At 38.6% G+C, this 22,513-nt stretch overlaps 1 protein-coding gene across 1 annotated transcript; it reads left to right on the top strand.

Annotated features, from left to right (window-relative positions):
* Positions 1-12,285: 12,285 nt before the first annotated feature.
* On the top strand, positions 12,286-20,643 carry LOC139283599 (prostaglandin G/H synthase 1-like). The gene is made up of 11 exons (XM_070903592.1): positions 12,286-12,362; positions 12,439-12,519; positions 13,556-13,672; positions 14,070-14,210; positions 14,690-14,833; positions 14,910-15,091; positions 15,254-15,337; positions 16,529-16,775; positions 17,542-17,828; positions 18,978-19,125; positions 20,140-20,643. Exons 1-11 carry the CDS (start codon positions 12,356-12,358, stop codon positions 20,487-20,489), a joined length of 1,788 nt encoding a protein of 595 aa, XP_070759693.1. The 5' UTR covers positions 12,286-12,355; the 3' UTR covers positions 20,490-20,643.
* The last annotated feature ends 1,870 nt before the right edge of the window (positions 20,644-22,513 follow it).

Below are 22,513 nucleotides of genomic sequence, written 5' to 3'. Positions count from 1 at the left end.
CTGGCATATGTTTCAGCTCTGAAATTGCATTTTTTGGTGTCTAAATTCAGATGTAATAATCTATAGTTAGTGTGTGTTTTTTGTGTGTGTTCAAGTCAACTGAAGAGCACGAGGCAATATGTCTTCTCTATCAGCTGACATTTTAGAGATTTCATAGTGACTCTTTGTGTAGGTCTCACACCGATGCCACCGCCTCAGATTTCTTTCACTATAACTCCCCGCACCTACAGAGGCAACAAAATGACTTAAAGTGAAGCTTTCCATGTAATCAATGATGCTTTAATTCTTATTGATCACTTTTAAAAGCATCTCTAACCGCAGAATTACATTGTGTCAGTCTCTTTGTATTGTCAGTGTAACGCACTTCAGCGGCTCTGTGCATTAACTGTAATTACCAGATGGAGCGGGGTCGACTGGAAGTGGGCTGGCCAAGATGAAGGAGGACTTAAGAGTGTTATTTCACCTCCATTATCATCGCTCTTTAGTGATGATGTATAACGGTGAGGGTTTTTGACCAGTTTTTGACCAGTGTAGAGTTGGTTTAGCTCTGTTATATTAATACCTACAAGTACTTTTCAGAGACAGGGATTTATGAGGTACGATCCAGAGTTGATATATAAATTAGGAGAAAAGATGTTTGGACCATTTTTATCCTAAAACTGACAAGTAGCAAATACATTTTTGCTTCCTGAAACATTCTACCTCGAATCCTATTGTTGTGAGCAGCCTCTAAAACTGCATTTACTTCAGCATTTACATCTTAAACCTTACCCCACACTAAAATCTTCCAATTTTAGGTTAAGAGTTTGTTAAGATAACAGTAAAAAAAAAACGTATTGCAGATTCTAAAAACTATCCACGAAGTAAATGCCATTATTTGTTAATTAATAAAATGATAAAATATTAGTCTGATGAATGAATACAATACAATTATAATCCAGACACCTGAATCCTCCAAAGTACCAATACTCTACTTGTTCAAACACCCAAAACAATCCCTAAACTAAATGCTTGATTAATGGAAATGTGTAATATTTACATTTTCATGACAACTGAGCATATCTGCCGATGAAGACTGTGTGATGTGATCAAAAGCTTCCAGAACAAGCAAGTAAGTGGACTTTAAGTGGAGATTGTTTTGTCAACTGATGTTTCCAAGGTCAAGAATGAAAGTCAACCCATACATTTATTTATTTAATGAATAAAACAGTCATAACATTTGTATCCATGGTGAACAGCTCCCCTTGTAACCAGAACCTCACCATTACACAATTTCCTCTTTGAAGATGTGGCAACATGAAATGCACAACAACCTCCTGACAATGGTAATATCCGAGGATGGGTCGCCTGTTGCATCCTGTACAGCACAGTGGATGTGTGAATGTCACAGCACTGCTACTGCACGTGTGTGTGTGTGTGTGTGTGTGTGTGTGTGACTGCTCTGTCCTGCAGCCCTGCCCTTCCTTTAAGCACAGCTGTCTGCGATCCACACAAACAATAAGTGACCAGCACACCACCACGATAAAAACAAACTGTAGCACATGCTAAAGCTATTAGACTCATCCAATGGGCCCCAGTGGACAGTTTGATGGCTGGTATGTCAACAATGTATGACGTGCGTCCTCCGCTCGCTGTGGAGGTGCAGAGAGGTTCACATGAGGGCAAAATCTTATTTACCAGCATTAAGGTGGAGTCCTTTTGTCACAACTGAATAACAATGCTTGCATAACATACTGGCCTTCACTCAGAGTTAAAGTCATGTCTCAGATCTTAAAATTCTTGGTTGTCATATAGTGTAGTACAAGCTACTGCTGTAAGTAATTTTCAGTGGATTGATTTGGAATATCATGTGAAGTTGAGCCGCCAAAAGACGTCATCTGACAGCTGAATAATCTGAGGGTTTTTTCAGAGTTTTGCATTGCCAGAAGCAACCATCTTCTCTTGCTGTCAGTGGATTTTGACTCATCTCTGAAGTGGTTTCAACAGTTTTAGGTTAGAAATTTTTCATGGACAGTATAATCGGTGTAAGATTGACATCTTGATAAAAATACAAAAATCAATCAATAAAAAAAAACAGGGAATCTCACTCAAAATATGAGTCTTAATGCAGGTATTGTGCTGGTCTTTCTTATGGATGCAGCATCAGGCTGTGCACTTTTAATCAAAATATGTTCTCAACTGGCTTTTACTATAAATCATCACTTCTATGCTGCAGCATTTTGTATGAGGAGTATAACAGCCAAGAGCTGTGGTCGTGGCAAATATTAATTTTATTCCTGTCTCTTGAAATCACACAATAATTTGCTTGTTATCTTTAAATATCAAACTCTGACTGGCTTGAGTATTCCCTGAAAACCTTTTTTTTTTCCTCAATCAGCTTATATTTTCAATATTTTCTGTCAAACTTTTGGTTGTTTCACATGAGAGGAATCTGTTTGTGTGGACTGTGGTCATTTTCACTGGTTTGAAGTGGGCGGGGCTCATTTAGTCAAAGGTGATGTCACAGATTCCTGTGCACCAATCAGGATTTAACAACATCTGAATCAGAATCGGATGACAGTTGTAGGGTTGTTTGCTTACGTTGCCAGGCCACTGTGCATGAAATCCAATAAAACCACAGGCAAACTGTCCTGATGATGCAGATTATATGTTAATGATTGTTAAACGCTTAATAAATAATACCTAATAATATTCCCCCCCCAAACTTTAACATTGCTTGTTGCTTTTTTTTAGACACAAACAATAGAGAGAGACATAACATTTTTAGCGGCTCTAAGACTTAGTGACCTTGTTATCATGACATGATTAATGATTTTTCTCAAGACCATTAATCATGTTGATATGGTAAGTGATTAGAAGTACATTTTATGTTTGCACCATATATTTAGTACAGTATAATTTGATGCTTTACAATAAATCAACCTAAAAATAATTTGACTTTCTGGAATGTGTCAATTCCACTGTCCAAAACTAGGAGCAGTCACAGCTACATAAAGAGCTGGTAAAGCGATAAAAAGCACTATTTGTCACCTAAAACTTAACATGTCTTTGTTATACAGAGCTTTAATTTGAAGTACAACCTCATTAACAGTTTGTGGCCACGTAAAGATCAATTGTGATCTTGAGAAAACCAGAAAATGTAAAAAATAAATTTGAGATAGTGAAATGATAACAAATGAATCAACAACAATGTGAATTTGAGTTTTGAATTGATCTGGTCACATACATGTATGTCTAAATACTGACACAATGCATACATAAACATGCATATACACATGCACACAGTCTGTTTTATCTGGTCTGTTGTTTTTATCCCAAATCTATTTGATCCATTTGTTTGTTTAGTTGTTTAACCCCAGTTTAGACGCCTAAACAGAGACAAGGGCTGCAAATTAGCTTCAGCTTGATTCTCTATATTACATCTGTTGCATTATTTCTTGCTATTTAACATTGTTTATCTGTATTCTCCTTGTTGATTAAATAAATACATTTGTGATCATAAGATTACATGGTTGAACATGAACAACAATGTCTTCTCTTCTGTAGAGGTAGATTGCCTGCAGTTCGTGTTTTTCCCCAACTTTCGGTTTTCTGTAATTCTTTTGGGCGAGGTGCAGACAAAATGCAATGTGCATGATTCATTCCTCTTTCTTTCAATGGTTGCATGTTACAGAGAAACAGCACAAAGCCACGTTACAGGGATGACTGATGCTTGGCATGTTGGCTGAAGGAAAATGTTTGGAGAAGGGTGGAGCGAGCCCTAAATGCAACACCAAGGTCTTATCTTGTTTCTGTAGAACTTCTGCCACTGTAGCTCATGAGTATTTTAAGATGTTTGAAATAAGAGTTGGATCTAAGGCCAATCTGTGTGAAAACAGGGCTTGAACACATTCATTGCCGCAAGTGTGGTTTACCTGCTTTGTAAACCTGTACATGGAAATCCCAACTAATTATCTCACCTAAACCAATAAAAAATAAATCTTTGTTTTGAGGAAAATTTGTGTTGAGGAGGAAAAGAAACAGTAAAATAGGATTACAAAATTGGTGTAGTGCTAATCCTTGGTAAATTTACAAAAACTATTAGCTGCCCATCAACCTGAGTCATTTCATTAACACCACATGTTGCACTTGAGAGTGCGTGAAAACTAGTTATAAAATGAGAAAAGAAGTTGAAATAGTCAGTCAAAAGTAATGGATAGTGTTTGAAATAGTTAGATAGTGAATAAACTGTTGAAATAGTTAGCTAAACGTAATGAATAAACAGTTAAAATAGTTAGCTAAAAGTAATGACTACACAGTTGAAATAGTTATCAAAAAGTAATGACTACACAGTTGAAATAGTTATCAGAAAGTAATGACTACACAGTTGGAATAGTTAGCACAAAGTAGCCTAATGAATAGTTGAAATAGATATCTAAAATACACAGTTTAAACAGTTAGCCAAAAGTAATGAATAAACAGTTGAAACAGTTAGCTAAAAGTAATGAATTAACAGTTGAAATAGTAAGCTAAACATATTGATAAACAGTTGAAATTGTTAAAAGTACTGAATGAACACTTGCGTGAAGGATAAATGGTTGAAACATCCAGCTCCTGCCACTCAACTCAACTAACAATAGTTAGTAGGGTGAATGCAAACAATTCAATTGTATGAAAAAATTATTGTGAAAATAACTACTTTTGTATGATCAATACAAAATATTAAATAACATCATCCGGTTTTCAGAACACATTTGGAACATGATGGGTGATGCAGATGGGGTGTTTGAGGTCATCTGACAGGGATGCTGGGGTACGTCAGACTAAAATAGCCTGAATCACTGCTGAAAGGCACTTCAGATAGAAGTGTCCACTTAATGTTTGTTTAAATCCTTCTTTGTGATGTGTGCTTAGAAATGTGCGTTTTTTCAGAGTGAGTATGCTGAGGATGTGGAGAAGCAACATAAATAATACAAGAAAAACTGAGACAGTCTCCAGCCAGTGAATGTTTGCCTATGGGAGCTTGTTGCAGAATCAGTTTGACGTTTGAAGACTCACCATCCAGCAGCGTCCAACATTCAACAGGCTGCATCTACTCTTGAGATCAAACCCGTCTAGATTACAGTCCTGCAGCCAAGCTTTCAACAAACAAAGGAAATGGCACATTAAACCATCCCTCTCTCTGAAAAGTTGCATTGGAGAGAAGAAAAACCTTTCTCCAGTTATTTAACAAATACAAGTTTATTTGAAGTACAGACAAGAAAAAATGAAGGGCTTTTTTCAGGGCTTGCACTCCATATGACAGCAATTTGGGGGTATTGTGTATTTTGGCCCAAGCGTGTGGTCTATGATAGATGACAGGAGAGAAAATCACAAGCCGCTGGCTTGAGCACAGACATGCAAATTGCTTTCAGCTGATTGCCGTATTCTGCTTGATATTTATCAAGTGGGTTACAGTATGCCTCTTTATTTACAGCCAGGAAGCAGCTGATCAATTCCACTGAAGGAGGGAGGAAAGAGAGCTGATGTTTTTCCTTTGCTGGGTGAAAGTACAAACCCCTCAAGTGGCCAGTGAGCACTGTGAAATTAAGTGTATCCCCAATTGCATCTTGTTTTACCACACCAAAAGAGACAAGCATCCAGAAATACGGATGTCTCAATATTATCCCAAACCCCCACTGATACTGGTTTGTGCTGAAATTGAATTTACAAAGAGCACATTTTACAGTACAAGCTTCCAAGTGATTAGTACATACAGCATTTAAAGCTAATAACTGAGTTTCTGGCCACTTGGGGGCAGCGGAATCATCTTTTACGTTGATGTGATTAATTTGTTAGCAAACAGTTTCTTATTTACACATCTAGCAGTTATGGAGCAATATCATCATTCATTTGGAGTCGTGTTTCTGGCCACCTGGGGAATATTAGTCCAATATTCACTCTCTTTTAGCTTTGGTTTTGGTCTCTACCAACTCCTGAGGGAAATATCTGACTCTTTATCTGCTATATGCTCCACTATGTTCACCAGCTAGTCTCTTAACCGCTAACTGTCTGCAGTTTGGTGCTGAGCAGGTCATGTACAGCAGGTTTTGCAGCTGAAAACAACACTATGAGAGTGGTGAGAGTGAACCAAAACAGTAAAGTTGCGGGCTGAAGACCTAAACAATGAGATGAAACTAGTTATAAAGCAAACACAAGAAACAAATAACATTCAGAACTTTTGTTTTGTAATCACTGAATTCTGGAATTATTAATATGAAGAGAAGATTAACTTTACATGAACGTGGCTTCACAAGAAATGTTGTCAGTCAACTGACTGTCAGCAGATTTTGCCACAAACAGGAGCTTCTCTAAACTTTTTTAAAAGTGTTTTGTTTGCATAATCATGTGTATTTATTTATTAGATGGGAAACAAAATATTTACCCCAGATGCTGAAAAGGCAGAGTTTCCCTTTAGTGTGGGTTGTAATGCAATTAAATACTAATACTAATTTGGTCTCTTCTGAACAAAAAGAAAATAGAAATATACCTTGTTTTCAAAAGTGAAAGAACGAACGAAACAAACGCATACCAACCAAATCTTTATTTATTTTTCTTTTCTATTGGGATGTTTGTGATGCATTCATGAATGGAAAACACTTTTCAGCATTTCCTCATGTGGTCTTTTGATGATGGTTGTGGAGAGCGCTGTCTAGCATCTCTCATAGGTGCTAAGATCTGGTGACTGTGAAAGCCATAACATATGATTCACACCATTTTCATACTCATGAAATCCTCCTTGTGCTCTGAAGCATCTGCCTTTGTTATGTATCTCCACTCATTTATTCAGGTCTTTAATTTGTTACCCATCTGTATTGTTTTGGGTTATTTTTATTCAGTATCTGCTTGCCATCTTTGTCTCAAGCTCATGTTTCTACTTCTGAAAGCTTTAAAGGGGCACAAGGAGTACTATTCAGCCTGTGAGGACAGTTGTGTAATGTCTTCTATTACTCTGGAGGAGCTTTCTGAGAAAATAACCATATTGATATCGTCAGGATAATCTCAGTTTTGGCTTCAAATATACAAAAGAAAGTCTGCATTATGGGTGTAGAGTTAGGGGCTAAAAGTCAGGACATCTCAGCTTTCTTTCACACAAGAACCTCCAACTTTACGGAAGTGCAATACTGAACCATTGGAGTACCCCTCCAATGGTTCAGTATTGCACTTCCGTAAAGTAAAGTCGGACTATCCATTAGCAAGATGCAGAACCTTCATCATCTTCAGGATCTCTGATCTGTTGCTGAATCTGACCTCTAACCTCCTTTCATACCACTATCGCAAATTTGACCTGTCAACCTCCCAGAGGAGAATTTCTTTGAGCTGCATGTTATTTGTTTGTTGTCTTCTCAGTTGGAGATGACAAACATATGTTGAGAGAGATGTTCCTTTTCCTCACTGGCAAGTATTTGTGAAGCAAAATAAGCAATGACAGAATACACAGAAAAAGAAGAATATAGTTCAATCAGGTTCCTGTCGGCACAATCATTCCACAGCACTCTGTCTAACAGCTATAACATATTGTTATAGCTCTGTGTGATTTAATGTACCCCTTGCCTCTGATCAGGATCCAGCTCTTTACCTCAGCTCTAGATATGTTTGAGGACTCGGGTCGATGTCAAAGATCAGCTACTTACCCAATCAGGTAACCAGCTCCAGAAGGGAAAATTACCTCCTTCCGACCACTTGCACTCACCTGCAGTGACCCAGAGCAATCAGAGGTGAACGGGGCTCCTAATCACGGTAAGCCCTTTAGGTCAGTACACGCACACCCCACCACGGCCCACCCAACCTCTGATGCCGTCTCCCCCGACAGGCCAGCTCTGAGTTCAAGTGTTTAAACTGTCACATCAAATAGGCTCAACGTGGAGATTACTAGCGCAGGATGCATTGTATGTTTAGTTTGATGCCGCTTGCAATATCCTGCCGCTCTGTTGATCCTAGCAGCTCCAAGTGTAGAGCGGTGGAGTCGAGCTGTGTCAAGTAGAGGTGGCTGGTGTCCGGGCACGCTTGCACTCTGAACGGCCGGGGGAAGTGTGGAAGGTGGGACAGGAAACAGAGGGGTGTTTTAGCCAAAGAGAGCTGGAAAGGATCTATAACCTGGAGCACAACCAGGACTCCCTCACTGTTTGTTTTGATAAGGTCGTTCAGCAGAGAGTGCATGGGGACAGAAATAGGAGTGGCACATTAGAAATTCACCAATTTTTAGACATGGATTGATAGTCAGCTAAGACTGCATCCTTATGTTTGTATTTCATGCACCCTTAACTTTGGAGCTCTAGACCCTAGGCACTTGAAACCATGCACACTTAAAATGTGGTGTGTGCACAGAGTGACTACATTACAATGAGGGGACTCTGTGTTTTTCTTTGGTGAACTGTGCCAGCTCTCTGACAGCTGATGAATGAGCCTGAATCTCGCTCCTCCCACAGATCTCTGATCATTTGCAGCATGTAGTGTAAAGGTCTGAGGACTCTGAACGCCTAAACCCAGCACACAGTACAATGTGTGGACCCAGTGACTGATAATCTACACTGTAGATTATCAGTCACTGGGTCTCATATACTGTAGATTCTACAGTATATGAGTGAATTAAGCTCAGCCAACATCAGAACAGACTGACAACAAACTTAGGAGGTATTTTAAGGAGGAGATATTATTTCTACCTCCTGTACTCATATCAGATGAGATGGTCCAGGCTGAGGTGACTCAACAAGTTTTGGATGAATTGTCTTGAAATTCATCATCAGGTCAAGAATTCAAATTTGTCCAATACTTTGGTTTATGACGAGCTGCAAAACGAATTACAGCCTCAGCTGTACTTTGGTAAGCATTATACCTGCTAAACATTAGTATGTTAGCATTGTCATTCTGAGCATGTTAGCATGCTAACGTTAGCACTTAGTTTAGTTCACATAGTGTCAATTGCATGTACACTACTTTCTGCTAAAAATCACATCTGAGTGTCCGAAATTGTGAACGAGGGAGTGTTTTCGTAACTTGGTCTTGTTAGCCGCTATATGCTCTGCTATGCTCACAAGCTAGTAGCTGACTTTGTATGTCTGCTATTTGGTGCTGGACAGGTAGCATGCAGTCATACAATTTATCAGAGCATCCTGCTGCAGCTGGCAGGTAAGAGCCAAGGTTATTTATGTTGGACAACAAAACAATGAGCTAAAGGTGGCTAAAAAGCTCCGTAAAGCTGAGGGGGACTGCAGTCAGATTCTCTGTGGGTTTGTTAGTCAGAGACACCTTTCACATCACACATCATCATTGAATCCATTGTTTATAGTATTGATAGAGCAGCTTTAAGTACAGTTGGGCTACTTAATGTTACCTTCCACCAGTGCCCATAAGTGGACCACCAGCTGACTCCAGAGGAGGTCTGTCCTTCACAATCAGCTGCTTCTTCTAACAGGTTTAACAAATTATACCTGGTAGGCTGTTTAAGGACCCGCTGCTGTGTGGCTCTGTCACAAACCCCATCTGAGATAACACATGATAACCTCGCCTGTACACCTATCGCCGCTCCGTCAGTCGGATTGGCTTGTTCCACAACTGGACAGGAAGTGTGCTAATCTGCAACCCGATCCGGGGGAAGGAAGAAGTCAGGAACCAGCCTTCAGTGCTTTCACCAATCGTATTCATCACCAGAGCCGGACCGAGGCTCATTTAGAGCAGGAGCACGGCTTAACTAAACATCTTCTCCATAAAATAAATGCTTCCAGGTTACTCCCAGTCCAGGTTCCACTCAGAGGAGCATCTGATCTCAATTACCAGGAATGCTATAGGAAGCAGCGAGCCTCGGCCTGCAGCCTGCGCCAACAGCACCATGGCAACCAGCAGCACGTCTACGAGCCCTGCGCAGATAGGAGTCCTTTTCAGGCACTTGTAAGGCGGGAAATGATGATTTGATAATTAGTTCCTGATGCCTCTCATTCTTTTTCATATCAATCACGTCTAGGAAACAGAGTGTAACTCAAATACAGTTTGCTGTTTGAAGCTGCAGAGGTTGGCTGGTTGGTATACTGAACGTCCATTGAGGAGTGATGTATGGATGTATGGATGTATGGATGCCCACAATCCAAACAAACTTCAAGACTAAACACCAGAAAAATGCAAAGCACTGAAAAGACAAAAAACCCCCAAAAAACTTAAAGTAAGTAATTTAATGTAGAATATCCAGGATTTTGTTAATGTAAAAACACTAATACAATACATAGAGAAGGTATGCAACATGTAACTTACTGCAGTTTGTTTGTGGTTGATTTTGCATTCATGAATAAAATCGAAAATAAAATAAAAAAAATGAAAAAATAAAATAAAATGTTTCTTCTGATGTAACAGAAACATTATTATTATTAAACCTGTAGAACATTTTCCATTTTATTTATTTGACAGTGACAATGCACATTGATTTCTGAGAGCGTTAGCCAAAAGGACAGTTTTTAGCTGTTGTCCTTTGGCCAGATGTTTACATTAAGCCATTAACCCTTTCACGCATAGTGGTCACTACAGTGGACAGCTATTCAAAAGCTTTCTTGTATATGCATGGGTTTTAATGGTATAGTTGCACATCAACCACCACAGTGGACGCTAGTGCGTCATCCCATACACTGCCACTCACTGGCCAGCCATTGTAAGCGCAACACAAATGTCTCAAAACCAAGATGGCCAGCGGAAGGCCAGAAATGCTGAGCAGCTCAGGAATAACTTGCCAATCCTTCTATAGTAGGAGACCCTTGCAGGTAAATAAAATTTGGTAACATCAAGTAACAACTAAGGAGTAATACAATTGTTAAAATTTCCATTTTATTCATTGGTGTGTTAAATACATATTTCTTCAGTTGAAAACTCAAACGCATGCTGTCCACCCGAGTGGACATGTGAAGAACTTTGAAAAATTAGCGTTTGAAAAAAATGAAGTTCAATTGTTTTTTTCATGCCTAAAGAGAAATAAAAACACTTAGGAAAAAAATCCTGACTGAGGCTGTCATAATTCATGCATGAAAGGGTTAATTTAGCTTTAAGTTGTCCTAAAAAAATCATATTCTCAAACATGTTAAAGATTTTTAAAGTAATAGTTGTTTCAGAATATCTTTCAAGAAAAATCTCTTTTTTGAGGAAAAGATGTCCAATATAGTTTTGGGAGCATATTGGATCAGCTTGATCGTCTAAAACCTCAGGGCCGCACACAAACACGCCCTATAACACAGGCAGAAAAGACAATATGGTCTCAAAGTGACAAGAAGCTGAACTTGTTATTAGTTGGAAAAACATATCTGGTAACATAAGCTGCATCTTCAGAGAGAGCTGAGGCAAGTCCTGCAAAGTTTGAAAGAATTGTCTGAACATGTTTTGGTCAAGATTTCACTTATCTCTGTGTGGACAAGCTAGTCCTAAAATTGCTACAGTATGCAGGAAATTATGTAGGAGCGTTACTTCAACAGGCAAAAATCTCAAATTGGTTTGGCTCAGATTATTGTCTCTGTGGGATATTATCAAAGATCAGAACAACTCAGCTGCATTGTTTGGTTCATTGTTAAAAGAAGACTGTCTCTTTGTTCCTGCACTTGTGTCTCTTCATCCCATATTCCCAAAAACACAAATAAAAAATACTAGGAACCAGTGGAGGAAAGTACATTTACATACTGTACTTAGGTACAATTCTGAGGTACTTGAGTATTTCCATTTTGTGCTACTTAACACGTTTACTCTACTACACTTCATAGGGAAATGTTGTACTTTTTACTGCACTACATTTATCTGACAAGTTTAGTTACTGGTGCACTAGACCATTTATTGAAACTCCCTTGCTTTTGATTAATTCAATTTGAAACTGAATTATTCAAAGAAGTATGGCCTGGATGTTATATTAATCTGCCAGCAGGTGGAGATAGAGCACTTTGAACTTTTCCTGAAGCATCACCCTGTTTTTGTTTCCTTTCATTGTAATGATTTGAGTGACACAATAATAATGTTCATTTGAAGACAAAACTGTTAACTCTGAATAAAATGTCCACTAGACGGATTCAAACATCCTGAGAACAATTTGCCCACAAGTTCTGGTTATTAAATGATCAAATCAAAATTATTTGGTGCCAATTGCAGTTTCTTTAAAATCTCTTGAAGACTAAAGGGAGGAAGTAGAGGAAACTGTGTTACCGCCCTTTTTATATCTGTTATAAACCCAGTTAGAACATATCAGTAGACCTGAGGGTTGTTATGGAGAGAGTAGCCGACCCCTGTCTCTCAAATTATTTTCTAGACTCAGAATAACACAGTGAGCAAAATATAATTTAATTTCTACTCCTCACAGAACAAACCAAGTGTGGGAATCATGAAAGGTGAGTGTTAAAATAATTTGATTAACCCTCCCGACTGAATTCGATTTCGATATTTAAATGTTATTAATTTTTATAGAGTTTAGCATCTTCTCCATCTGGGTGTTTACCCACCTGTTGCTGCTGCAGAGCTCATCGTGTGCTGATGACTCAAGTGTTGGTGAGCTGTTTTTTTGATAATAACAGTGTATTTCATGATGATACGTAGTTCTTTCTTTGTTTTTTTTTAAAGCTTAAAGCACAAAACTGAGATACTGTATATATTTTTGGTGCCGGTGTTACACCATATTCTGTAACGTGTGACCGAAGGGATTGCTGTTGCTTGGAAATATAAGAGGTTATTGCTAATAATGTTTTTCAGCCTTTAAAACGGGTGAAAGAGTGCCTGAAAATAGATGCTGCATACTTTTGCGTATTTGGTGCTGTTCAGTCTTTAAAGAAGGTGACAGATTTGCCACCTTATACTTGAGGCAGCTTTTTATTTTTTATTTCCAGGTATAGGTCAACAGAAGCACAGCAGAATGAATTACTTGAAATTTAACAGAAATATGCAGCACTTAAATAGTCAGGCACTTCCCCCTTTCTTTCTATGCATGTTATTCAGCCTAAATGTAACTAAATGTAAATATTTCTGACTTGGATTGGATCTGTTTAACGCATCTGCTTCCTGGGCTTCCCTGGTAGACCTACATAACATCAACAACATGCATGCTTTCATACACTCTCTCCTTTTAGAAACTATTTGTTGTTCCTGCAGGGTGTGCATGCTTATCTATCCTCTCATTCACAGCTAAAAAGCGGCAGTGTCTCATTATCTCATTGAACTTCTGCAAGTATGACCGGAGGACAGGAAGTCATGTTATAACGGCGCAGAGTGTTAAAGACATGGGGAGGTGGTAGGCAGCAGCAATGAAGTCATAATTTAGTTTACCATTTCCTGTGAAGAGACTGTATTCTGTGTCAAAAATATATACGCAATACACTTTGTAATCTTTATCAAGCCTACTTGCTCAAACACACACACTTATATGCAAATTAATTCACTTTCAGGTTGTCTGTGTTTGTCTGAGGTTGCTTCAGTATCGCTCTGAGTCGTTACACCATCTTTACTAATACTACTTACTATTACTTTAGCAGGGGCTACATTATACCAATTATTCGTTCATACAGAGCAAGATCTTTTTCTTCGTTTGCAGTGAATCCCTGTTGTTACTACCCGTGCCAGAACTCAGGAGTTTGTGTGAGATTTGGCACAGAGCGCTACCAATGTGACTGCACTCGCACTGGCTTCTATGGAGACAACTGCACTGTTCGTAAGTACAGCAAAATGGGCATTTTCGACATAAATCTGCGTGTTGTTGAAGGCACAGCACAAGTGTCCTCCAAGTAAAAGTCTGGTCAACCTCCCAAGTACCCCTGTGAGCTTGAGTGCCATTTGATCCACATACCCTGCAGCTCTTTTCCAGAAGGTCAGAGGTCAAACAGTCCATTGGAGGAGCCTAACCCTCTACCATCTTATAAACTAAAGAGCTAAAAACATAAAGCAACTGTCCTTTTGGAGGAGGATCAGACACAAGAGTTTTTTTTTTATAATATAAATGAATTATTGACCGTTAATAAGGCCATTAGTCACAACTTATAAATCCCCGTACAAAGGTTGCTTTATTAGAGCTGGTACAAAATATAGTCATTCTTGATCCTTGTGTGTAGCGGAGTTCTGGACCAGAGTTCGTCTCATGCTGAAGCCCAGTCCTACGGTGGTTCACTTCATCCTCACCCATTTCGAGTGGTTCTGGGACTTCGTCAACAGCTCTTTCCTGCAAGACACATTCATGAGATTAGTGCTTACAGGTAGGTGAAACATTTAAAGGTAAACCCCCAAACAAGTCCCTCAATCAGCAGAATCACACAGCAGATAAATCAGCATCATTTGCGTCAGTTCCTCTCTGTTATTTATGGTCACAATATGTATATATTTGGATACTGGCGGGAGTTTTGGTTTTATCAGAATTGATGTATTTAGAGGTGGAGACACATTTGGATAAATATATTGCTGCACAGAGAGTTTTTTTCTTGATGTAAAACACGTTTTGAGAGTGTGGAAGACCATATTTGTGACTGTAAAAGATGATTTGAGCCCACAGAAGGAACTGACTCACTTGACTTAAATGAGCATTAAGACTTCCTTTACTGAATATTTATTTAAATCAAGTTGCATGCTCTTGCTTTGGGCTGTTGTATTCCTTGCAAGCAAACTTAGACAGAGAGCAGAGTCAAACATGGAAAAAAGGAATTTGTACTAATCTACATACTGTCATCTTCTCCCAAAGTCAGAAGCGAACTTATTCCAAGCCCTCCGACCTACAACACCAAATATGGATACCTCAGCTGGGAGGCCTACTACAACATCTCCTACTATACCCGGCTCCTCCCTCCTGTACCAGAAGACTGTCCTTTGCCCATGGGAACTAAAGGTGAGACCTACAGTACACTACTACACTGAGACGACTGTGCCTCTGAGGAAGTCTTGACATGTTTCTTTCTCTTCAGGTAAACCTGTTCTTCCTGATCCCAAAGTGTTGGCTGATAGGTTTTTTAAGAGAAAGAAATTTAGGCCGGACCCTCAGGGAACCAATCTGATGTTTGCCTTCATGGCCCAACACTTCACCCACCAGTTTTTCAAGACAAACCATGAAGTTCAAGGGGGCTTCACCAAGGCTTTAGGACATGGGGTGAGATACATACAGCAGTCAGCTGCAACCAGAATTGAATCATAATTAAACAAGTAATCAATTAAATCAGTTGAGAATTAAACATGTGTTTCATAATTTGATGGTTGTGAATGGGTTTGACTTTTGAATTTATTGCCAATGTATTTTTCTCATACTCACCAGGTAGATGCGAGTAATATCTACGGAGACAACCTCATGCGACAGCTTCAACTCCGGCTTCATAAAGATGGAAAGCTGAAATATCAGGTAACAAAGAAATAGCTTATTTGCTTTATTGCCAACAGTTCGATGAGAAGATCGATATAACTCACATGTCTGTGCTGTAAATACATAGCAAGAGCCAGCAGCCTGTTAGCTTAGCTTAGCATAAAGACTGGAAACAGGGAGAAACAGCTAGCCAAGCTCTGTCTGAAGGTAACAAACAATGAATTTGCATCTCATTTGTTTAAGCATTACAAAAACAGTGTAAAAGTAAAAGTTATACTTTGTTGTTTTAGAAGGAGTGGTGAGACTATTTCTTGACGAAGCTAAGTCTTGGCTAGAAAGTGAATAAGCATTTGTCCCAAAATGTCAAACTATTCCTATGTATGTATGTAAGTTAATATGTAGCCAGAGCCAGCTAGCTTAAAAGTGTTAAACTTAGTTTAGTTTAAGATTTTTTTTTGTATGGATTAAACAAATATATGACATGTTCATTAGTGAGCTTTAAAGGTTATGATTAGGGGGTTTTGTTACCTTTGGAAAGAGCCAGGCTAACTGTTTCCCCCTGTTTCCAGTCTTTATGCTAAACTAAGCTAACCATCTGCTGGCTGTAGCGTCATACTTACCGTGCAAACTTGAGAGTGGCATCGATCTTCTTATCTAACTCTCGACAAGAAGACGCATTTCCGAAAATGTCAAACTATTCCTGTAAATAAGGACTTTCAAGTTACATAATGACACTTCTAAAAGTGCCACATTTTTATTTACCTCTCCTACTAAGTAATTAGGTCCATTAATATTTGAAATATCAGTTATGATAGTAAAAAGTAGTTAATATGGTTTTGAATGACAATCTAATAACTCTGTACGAATGTTATTACACAATATATTTCTAAATGTGTTGGGTAACTAACTTCTGAGAATGTTATGGTACATTTTCCAGATAGCAGTAATAATGATGATAAACTGATTAAAGAGAGACAATCACTCCCTTTGCTGGCAACTGACAGCCTGTTATCTCGCCTTTGACATATCAGGGTTTGAGAGGAAACTTCCTCAAAGCATCTTTATCTAAAAGCCACTACGCTGGAGGATATTGTTTCATAAATAACATGTCTGATCTGAAGCACTTTTGACTTTTACAAATAGCATGGAATTTAAGCTTTTGAATACCTGAAAAACTGAAAATCAAAATTCTTCTCTCACATGTGGATTACTGTTTTTGTTTGTTCACAGTTAGTAAATGGTGAGATGTACCCTCCCACAGTATCTGAAGTCCCTGTGCACATGGTGTATCCTGAAGGTTCCCCTCCAGAAAAGCGTCTGGCCATCGGTCAGGAGTTGTTTGGCATCCTGCCGGGCCTCACCATGTACGCCACCATATGGCTGAGGGAGCATAACAGAGTGTGTGACATCCTGAAGGCAGAACATCCCACCTGGGACGATGAGCAGCTCTTCCAGACCGCCAGACTCATCATCATAGGTGAGGGCCTCAGGAGCACACATACACAGTTAAAGTCACAAGTTTGTGTCAGTATTGGCAAATCATCTTTCTCTGGGACAGAATGATATATTCTTGGTATATTCTTGATGCAGCAGACCATCATATAGACCCACTTCACATTTGTTTTTGTACTGTACTGTAAATAGTTGCAGGTGCAGACATCCCTGGAGTACCAAAGCTGCCATGACATTTAGGGAGTGGACCAAATAACAGGAACACTTTTCAGTGTAATGCTATGCGATACAATGAAATAAATAATAACTTTATGAGGCTTATAATGTTCAATATTTCGCAACACAATAGGTGCTGATTCGACTTTATGGTAATTTGTAGTAGTGATTGCATGATTTTGCAAAGAATTCCTGTTTATTTTATTCTGTCCAATCCCTGTCTTGCAACCAAGCAGTTGCTTCTAAGGCTGAAACTAATGATTATTTTTGTTATTAATTTATCTGCCAATTATTTTCTAGATTAATCGATTAATTGCTTGGTGTATAAAACATTAGGAAACCAAAGTGACTTCTTCAAGTGTCTTGTTTTGTCTGACCAATAGTTCAAATCTCGATAATATTCCATTTACTGTCATTTAAGCAGCAAATTCTCACATTTGAGAACCTGAAACTATCATTGCAGCTCCAATTGTTTTAACAAATTAACAGCTCAAATTTCCATCTTGAAGCTTCTTTAAATGTGTTTTACTTTGATAACGTTTGGCTTAGTGTGTGACTTTATTTTTGTCCCTCAGGGGAGATCATCAACATCATAATAGAAGAGTACGTGCAGCAGCTGAGTGGTTACCTGCTGAAGCTGAAGTTCGATCCCTCCCTGCTCTTCAACGCACGTTTCCAGTACAGCAACCGCATTGCTCTGGAGTTCTGCCTCCTCTACCACTGGCACCCGCTGATGCCTGACAGCTTCCTCATCGACGGAGATGACGTCCCATACTCTCAGTTTATTTACAACACCTCCCTGCTCATGCATTACGGGGTGGAGAAACTGGTGGATGCCTTCTCCCGACAGCCTGCAGGACAGGTAGATAAGTACCATCTACTGACTGTATACAAGAATCCAGTGTACAAATGCAGCAGCAGTCTTGTAAGTATAGTTTTTTAGATGTGAAGTGGTAGAAAGTAACCAGGGACATTACAGTATTGTAACAGTATTGTGACAGTATTGCACTTATATACACTCTTGAGGTACTTTACATTTAATTTTATACTTCCACTTCACTACATTTCCAAGGCAAACTTCTTTTTACACAACTCATTTATCTGTCAGTTATAGTTAATAGTTTCTTTTCAGATTAAGATTTTATATAAGAACCCATCTTATAAAAACCAGTGGTTTCCAACATCATTCATAATAACATGTCAGTTAGGGCCATTTTTCTGCATATCAAGTTCTTTTACTTTTGATACTTAAAGTACATTTTGCTGATTATATGTACTGAAATAGCACTTTTAGTTGTATTAGTGTATTTATACATTACAGTAAGTAAGTAAAGGATCTGAATACTTCTTCTGCCACTGAGAGTTTATGATGACTGGATGTGATTCAGCAAAATGAATATTTAACACTTACAGGTAAATGAATCATATCTGTGCCATCACTGCAAAACAGTTGATTAAAATGTAAATTTTCTGACTCATCAGGCCGATATCTATCACAGTAAAAACAGATAAAATGAACAACAGGAGATGCTATGAAGGAAGCTGAGCTTGTTCCTGATAATCTATCTTTGACTCTGAAATGGTGGCATTAGGAGGATGTCATCAGTGATATGCCGCCTTTAACCCTTTAAAGATTAGGGACAAATAGTCACTATACAATAAACCTAGAATAAAGACAGAGCATACTATACTTGAAAACACTTTGACTCTTCTGCTTCATTTATCACATATCAGGGGTTCACGAAATATCAAATTACTATGAGGGACCTCTCGTGCAGACCACACTGATATTGAAATGTTAGACATGACATGTATTTATAACCTCTACACCGCATCACAACCACTTCCTAAAATCAAATGAGAGATAATATTCTCAGTATCATGTGCATGCAAAGTGTCATTTCTGTTTGCTGAGAACCTCTCACAGTTTGTTATCTGGCTGTTGGTGTTACTGAACAGTAAAGCAATAAAGTAATGTTTATCTGTAGTAACTTTTTTGTCTGTGTTTCAGATTGGTGGAGGTCAGAACTTTCATGAAGTGGTGCTCAAAGTGGCAGAAATGGTCATCAAAGAGTCTCGAGGAGCCCGTGTGCAGCCCTTTAATGAATACAGGAAGAAGTTTAACCTAAAGCCATACACCTCTTTTTATGAATTTACTGGTAAGCATTTGCACTTTTGACTTCAAACTTAACTAGAGTTACATCATAACTGGTAGTTTTGACAACATTATTATTGCAGATATGAAGTAATAATTTTGCTTTTGTGAGAAAATTATGTATAGCTCTCACAAACTGTACTGCACCCTTTGCCAAGTCCACTTTCTTTGCACTTGCCTGAAATTCCTTCACATCATTCATGAACTGAGCAAACGTATGGTAAACTGCAACATTTACATCATTTTGTATCTGCAACACTGGAAGAATGAATAACCTAATATACTGATTTTTCTTTTTTTGTTACCAGATCCTAAAACTTTCCTAAGAATCAAGTTGCTACGTATAAGAATCAAGTTGCTACGTATAATTCATTATCTGTCCAGGTCAAAGTGGCAGCAGGCTAAACAAGGTGGCATAGATGTCCTTTTACTCAGCCACTTCCTACAGTCTGCAAACCGTTCTAAGGAGAACTGAAGCTAAAGCGGTTTGCAGTCTGATTTAGTAACTATTTAATACTATTTCTCTCTGTCAGGGCTGCACTTGGGCACAGCTGTGCTTTGAACTAAATGCAAACATCAGCATGCTCACAATTTATGTGTTTAGCAGGTATAATGTTTACCATGTTCACGATCTTAGTTTAGCTTGTTAGCATGCTAACATTTGGTAATTAGCACTAAAAACAAAGTATAGCTGAGGCTGATGGGATGTCATTTGTTATGCAGGTATTTAGTTATTAGAATTCATCCTGAGAGTGACATGAATCTGTGTACAAACTTTCATGGCATCCATTGAGTAGTTGTTGAGACGTTTCACTCAAAACTGCAAATATCAACCTCATGGGGGCGCTAGAGTCAGAGAGCTACATCCTCTGGGCACCATGAATGTCCCGTAGTTATTGAGACATTTAATTTAATGAAAAATCACTGTGTCACACATACAGTCTATAGTGTAACATGACAAGATAATAGTAAGGGTAGGGTTAACAACAAGTTAATAAACAGCTTTTTTTCCAAACAGATGACAGAGAAATGGCCAGAGGTTTAGAAGAACTCTATGGTGACATAGATGCTTTGGAGCTCTACCCCGGTGTCCTGATGGAGAAAGTGCGTCCTAACGCCATATTTGGTGAGAGTATGGTGGAGATGGGTGCTCCCTTCTCTCTGAAAGGCCTGATGGGAAATCCCATCTGCTCCCCTGAGTACTGGAAGCCAAGCACCTTTGGGGGAGAGACGGGCTTCAATATCGTCAAAACTTCCACTTTGAGGAGACTGGTGTGCCTCAACACAAAGTGGTGTCCATACGTGGACTTCCATGTTGCACGAAATGAGGGGGAAGCAGAACCAAGGAAATCATCTACTGAACTTTAACCCATAAGAACCCAGACCCATTTCCCCTTAAAGGAAAATTATGGGGAATACACCACAGACCAAGTGGACCACATTGAAGACATTTCTGATGGGTTTTTTTTATACTACCCCTTAATGTCAAAGATCTGCGATGGTACATATACGTTACATTGGGCGATTATGGTAAATTTACTTGTTTTATTGTTTTATATGAATTTGTTCAAGAAATATGGTCAAAACAGGTTGACTGTATACAGGACACACTATTAAAGTATTAGAATCGTTAAATGGGTTTTAACTTACCTTTAGTATCAAAATACAGGCTTTTTGAAATTAGTTGCTTCCTTCACTTGTGTTTACATGTCACACCACCATTTTGAAAAGGTCCCGACCACATGACTGTGACATGACCACCACACCAGGATGTTACGTATATGTCGCTTAGGGACTTAATGAGTTGAGATCAAGCACAAAGCTGTATAAGGAAGATTCTGGGGCCTTTGAAGTGTGTGTTACACTGGTGTCACCATGGGTTCTTATGGGTTAATGAATATTCACCTGGTGATAATTTCATTAATCAAAATCAGTTACTATACTGGCTGTGGAAGATGACATACTATAGTTCCCTCTTTAAATTTTGTCATAACCTCACTCAGATTGGATTTGTTGCTGTTGAAAGTGATACTACATGCTAATTCATTGTTTATTTTCATTGGTCTGCAGTGAATGACATGTTGTATATTTAAGCAGGTCTACCTCCTGAAGATACAGCTGACAAATCACGTAGTTTCTATTTTCTTTTTTCTATTACATCACTATATCTTCTTGAAAATTATAAACCAAAAACACCTAACATTACTGCCTAAATTGCCAAAGTAAGAAATAGCAAATGAAATATAAGAAATAATGATCAGCAGTCAGTTATCTTTGTTACGTATTAGTAGAAATGCATCTCATTTTGTTTAAAATTTCATGAATCTTTATTATCTGTACAAATGACAAGGTTAAAATGTGAAAATAAAAGTAACTAATTGGCCACTGAGCAGCTCTGTTGGAGTGGTTTGGGTTGTTGAGTGCTTTGCTCAAGAGCACATCTGCATGAGAAAGGGGTGCTCACCAAACCAGTTGGATTCTAGATCCCTCACAGGCTTCCCATCTGCTAACTCTGACACACCACTGCTAGGAATTCAACCAAGGCCTCTGTAGTGGTGGGTTACCTCGAGCCCACTGGGGCTTCAGTTGTATAAACCCATGTTTGTGTGTGTCTGTGTGCATCCTTACTTTTTTCATACACAGTAAAAATAGTTTGTATCACAAGATATGTCAATCTATATGTAATAACAACACAAAATAGCATTACATGATATACAATCATTACAGGTTTTCATTACTTTTTTAATTTGTATACATTTCTTAGCTATGCTAAGAACAACTATTAAATTAATTGTTATTAATTTTTGTACTGATATTCATGGCCCCCAGATGATGAATCCTATTTACTATACTCTTCCTTTAGCACCACCATGAGGCTGACAGCCACTGGGGCCCAGAGGATGCATCCTAATAGGTGATCCCCATGCTTTTCCTCTAGCACCACCATGAGGTTTATATTGAAAGGATGGATTGCCATGAAAACAGACATTCACATTTCCCTGAGGATAAACTATAACAACTTTGGTGATCCCTTAACTTTTTATCTAAATTTTTATTTGTCTAATACTTTGGTTTATGATGAAATACATATAAAACTAAGCACATTCCCAGCAGCCTCAGCTGTACTTTGTGCTTAGTGCTAATTAGCTAGTGTTAGCATGCTAACACACTAAACTAAGATGGTGAATATTATACCTGCTCTTAGCATGTTGACATTAGCATTAAGCTCATAGCAGGTCACTCAGTGGCTAAATGTAATGTGTCTGAGTTCTCACAATGACTTACTGACAGGATGCAGAGGGCGGTGTATCACCTTTTATGTGTGAGGAAAGTGCTCACACAGGGTTACTTCTCTGTTTCATGTGTGAATTGAGTGGTTACAACTTTATATT

This window comes from Enoplosus armatus, chromosome 4 (genome assembly GCF_043641665.1).
Source record: "Enoplosus armatus isolate fEnoArm2 chromosome 4, fEnoArm2.hap1, whole genome shotgun sequence".
Classification (NCBI taxonomy): Eukaryota; Metazoa; Chordata; class Actinopteri; order Centrarchiformes; family Enoplosidae; genus Enoplosus; species Enoplosus armatus.
The sequence above is the reverse complement of the archived record's forward strand: the minus strand, read 5'-3'. Positions and strand labels throughout refer to the sequence as shown.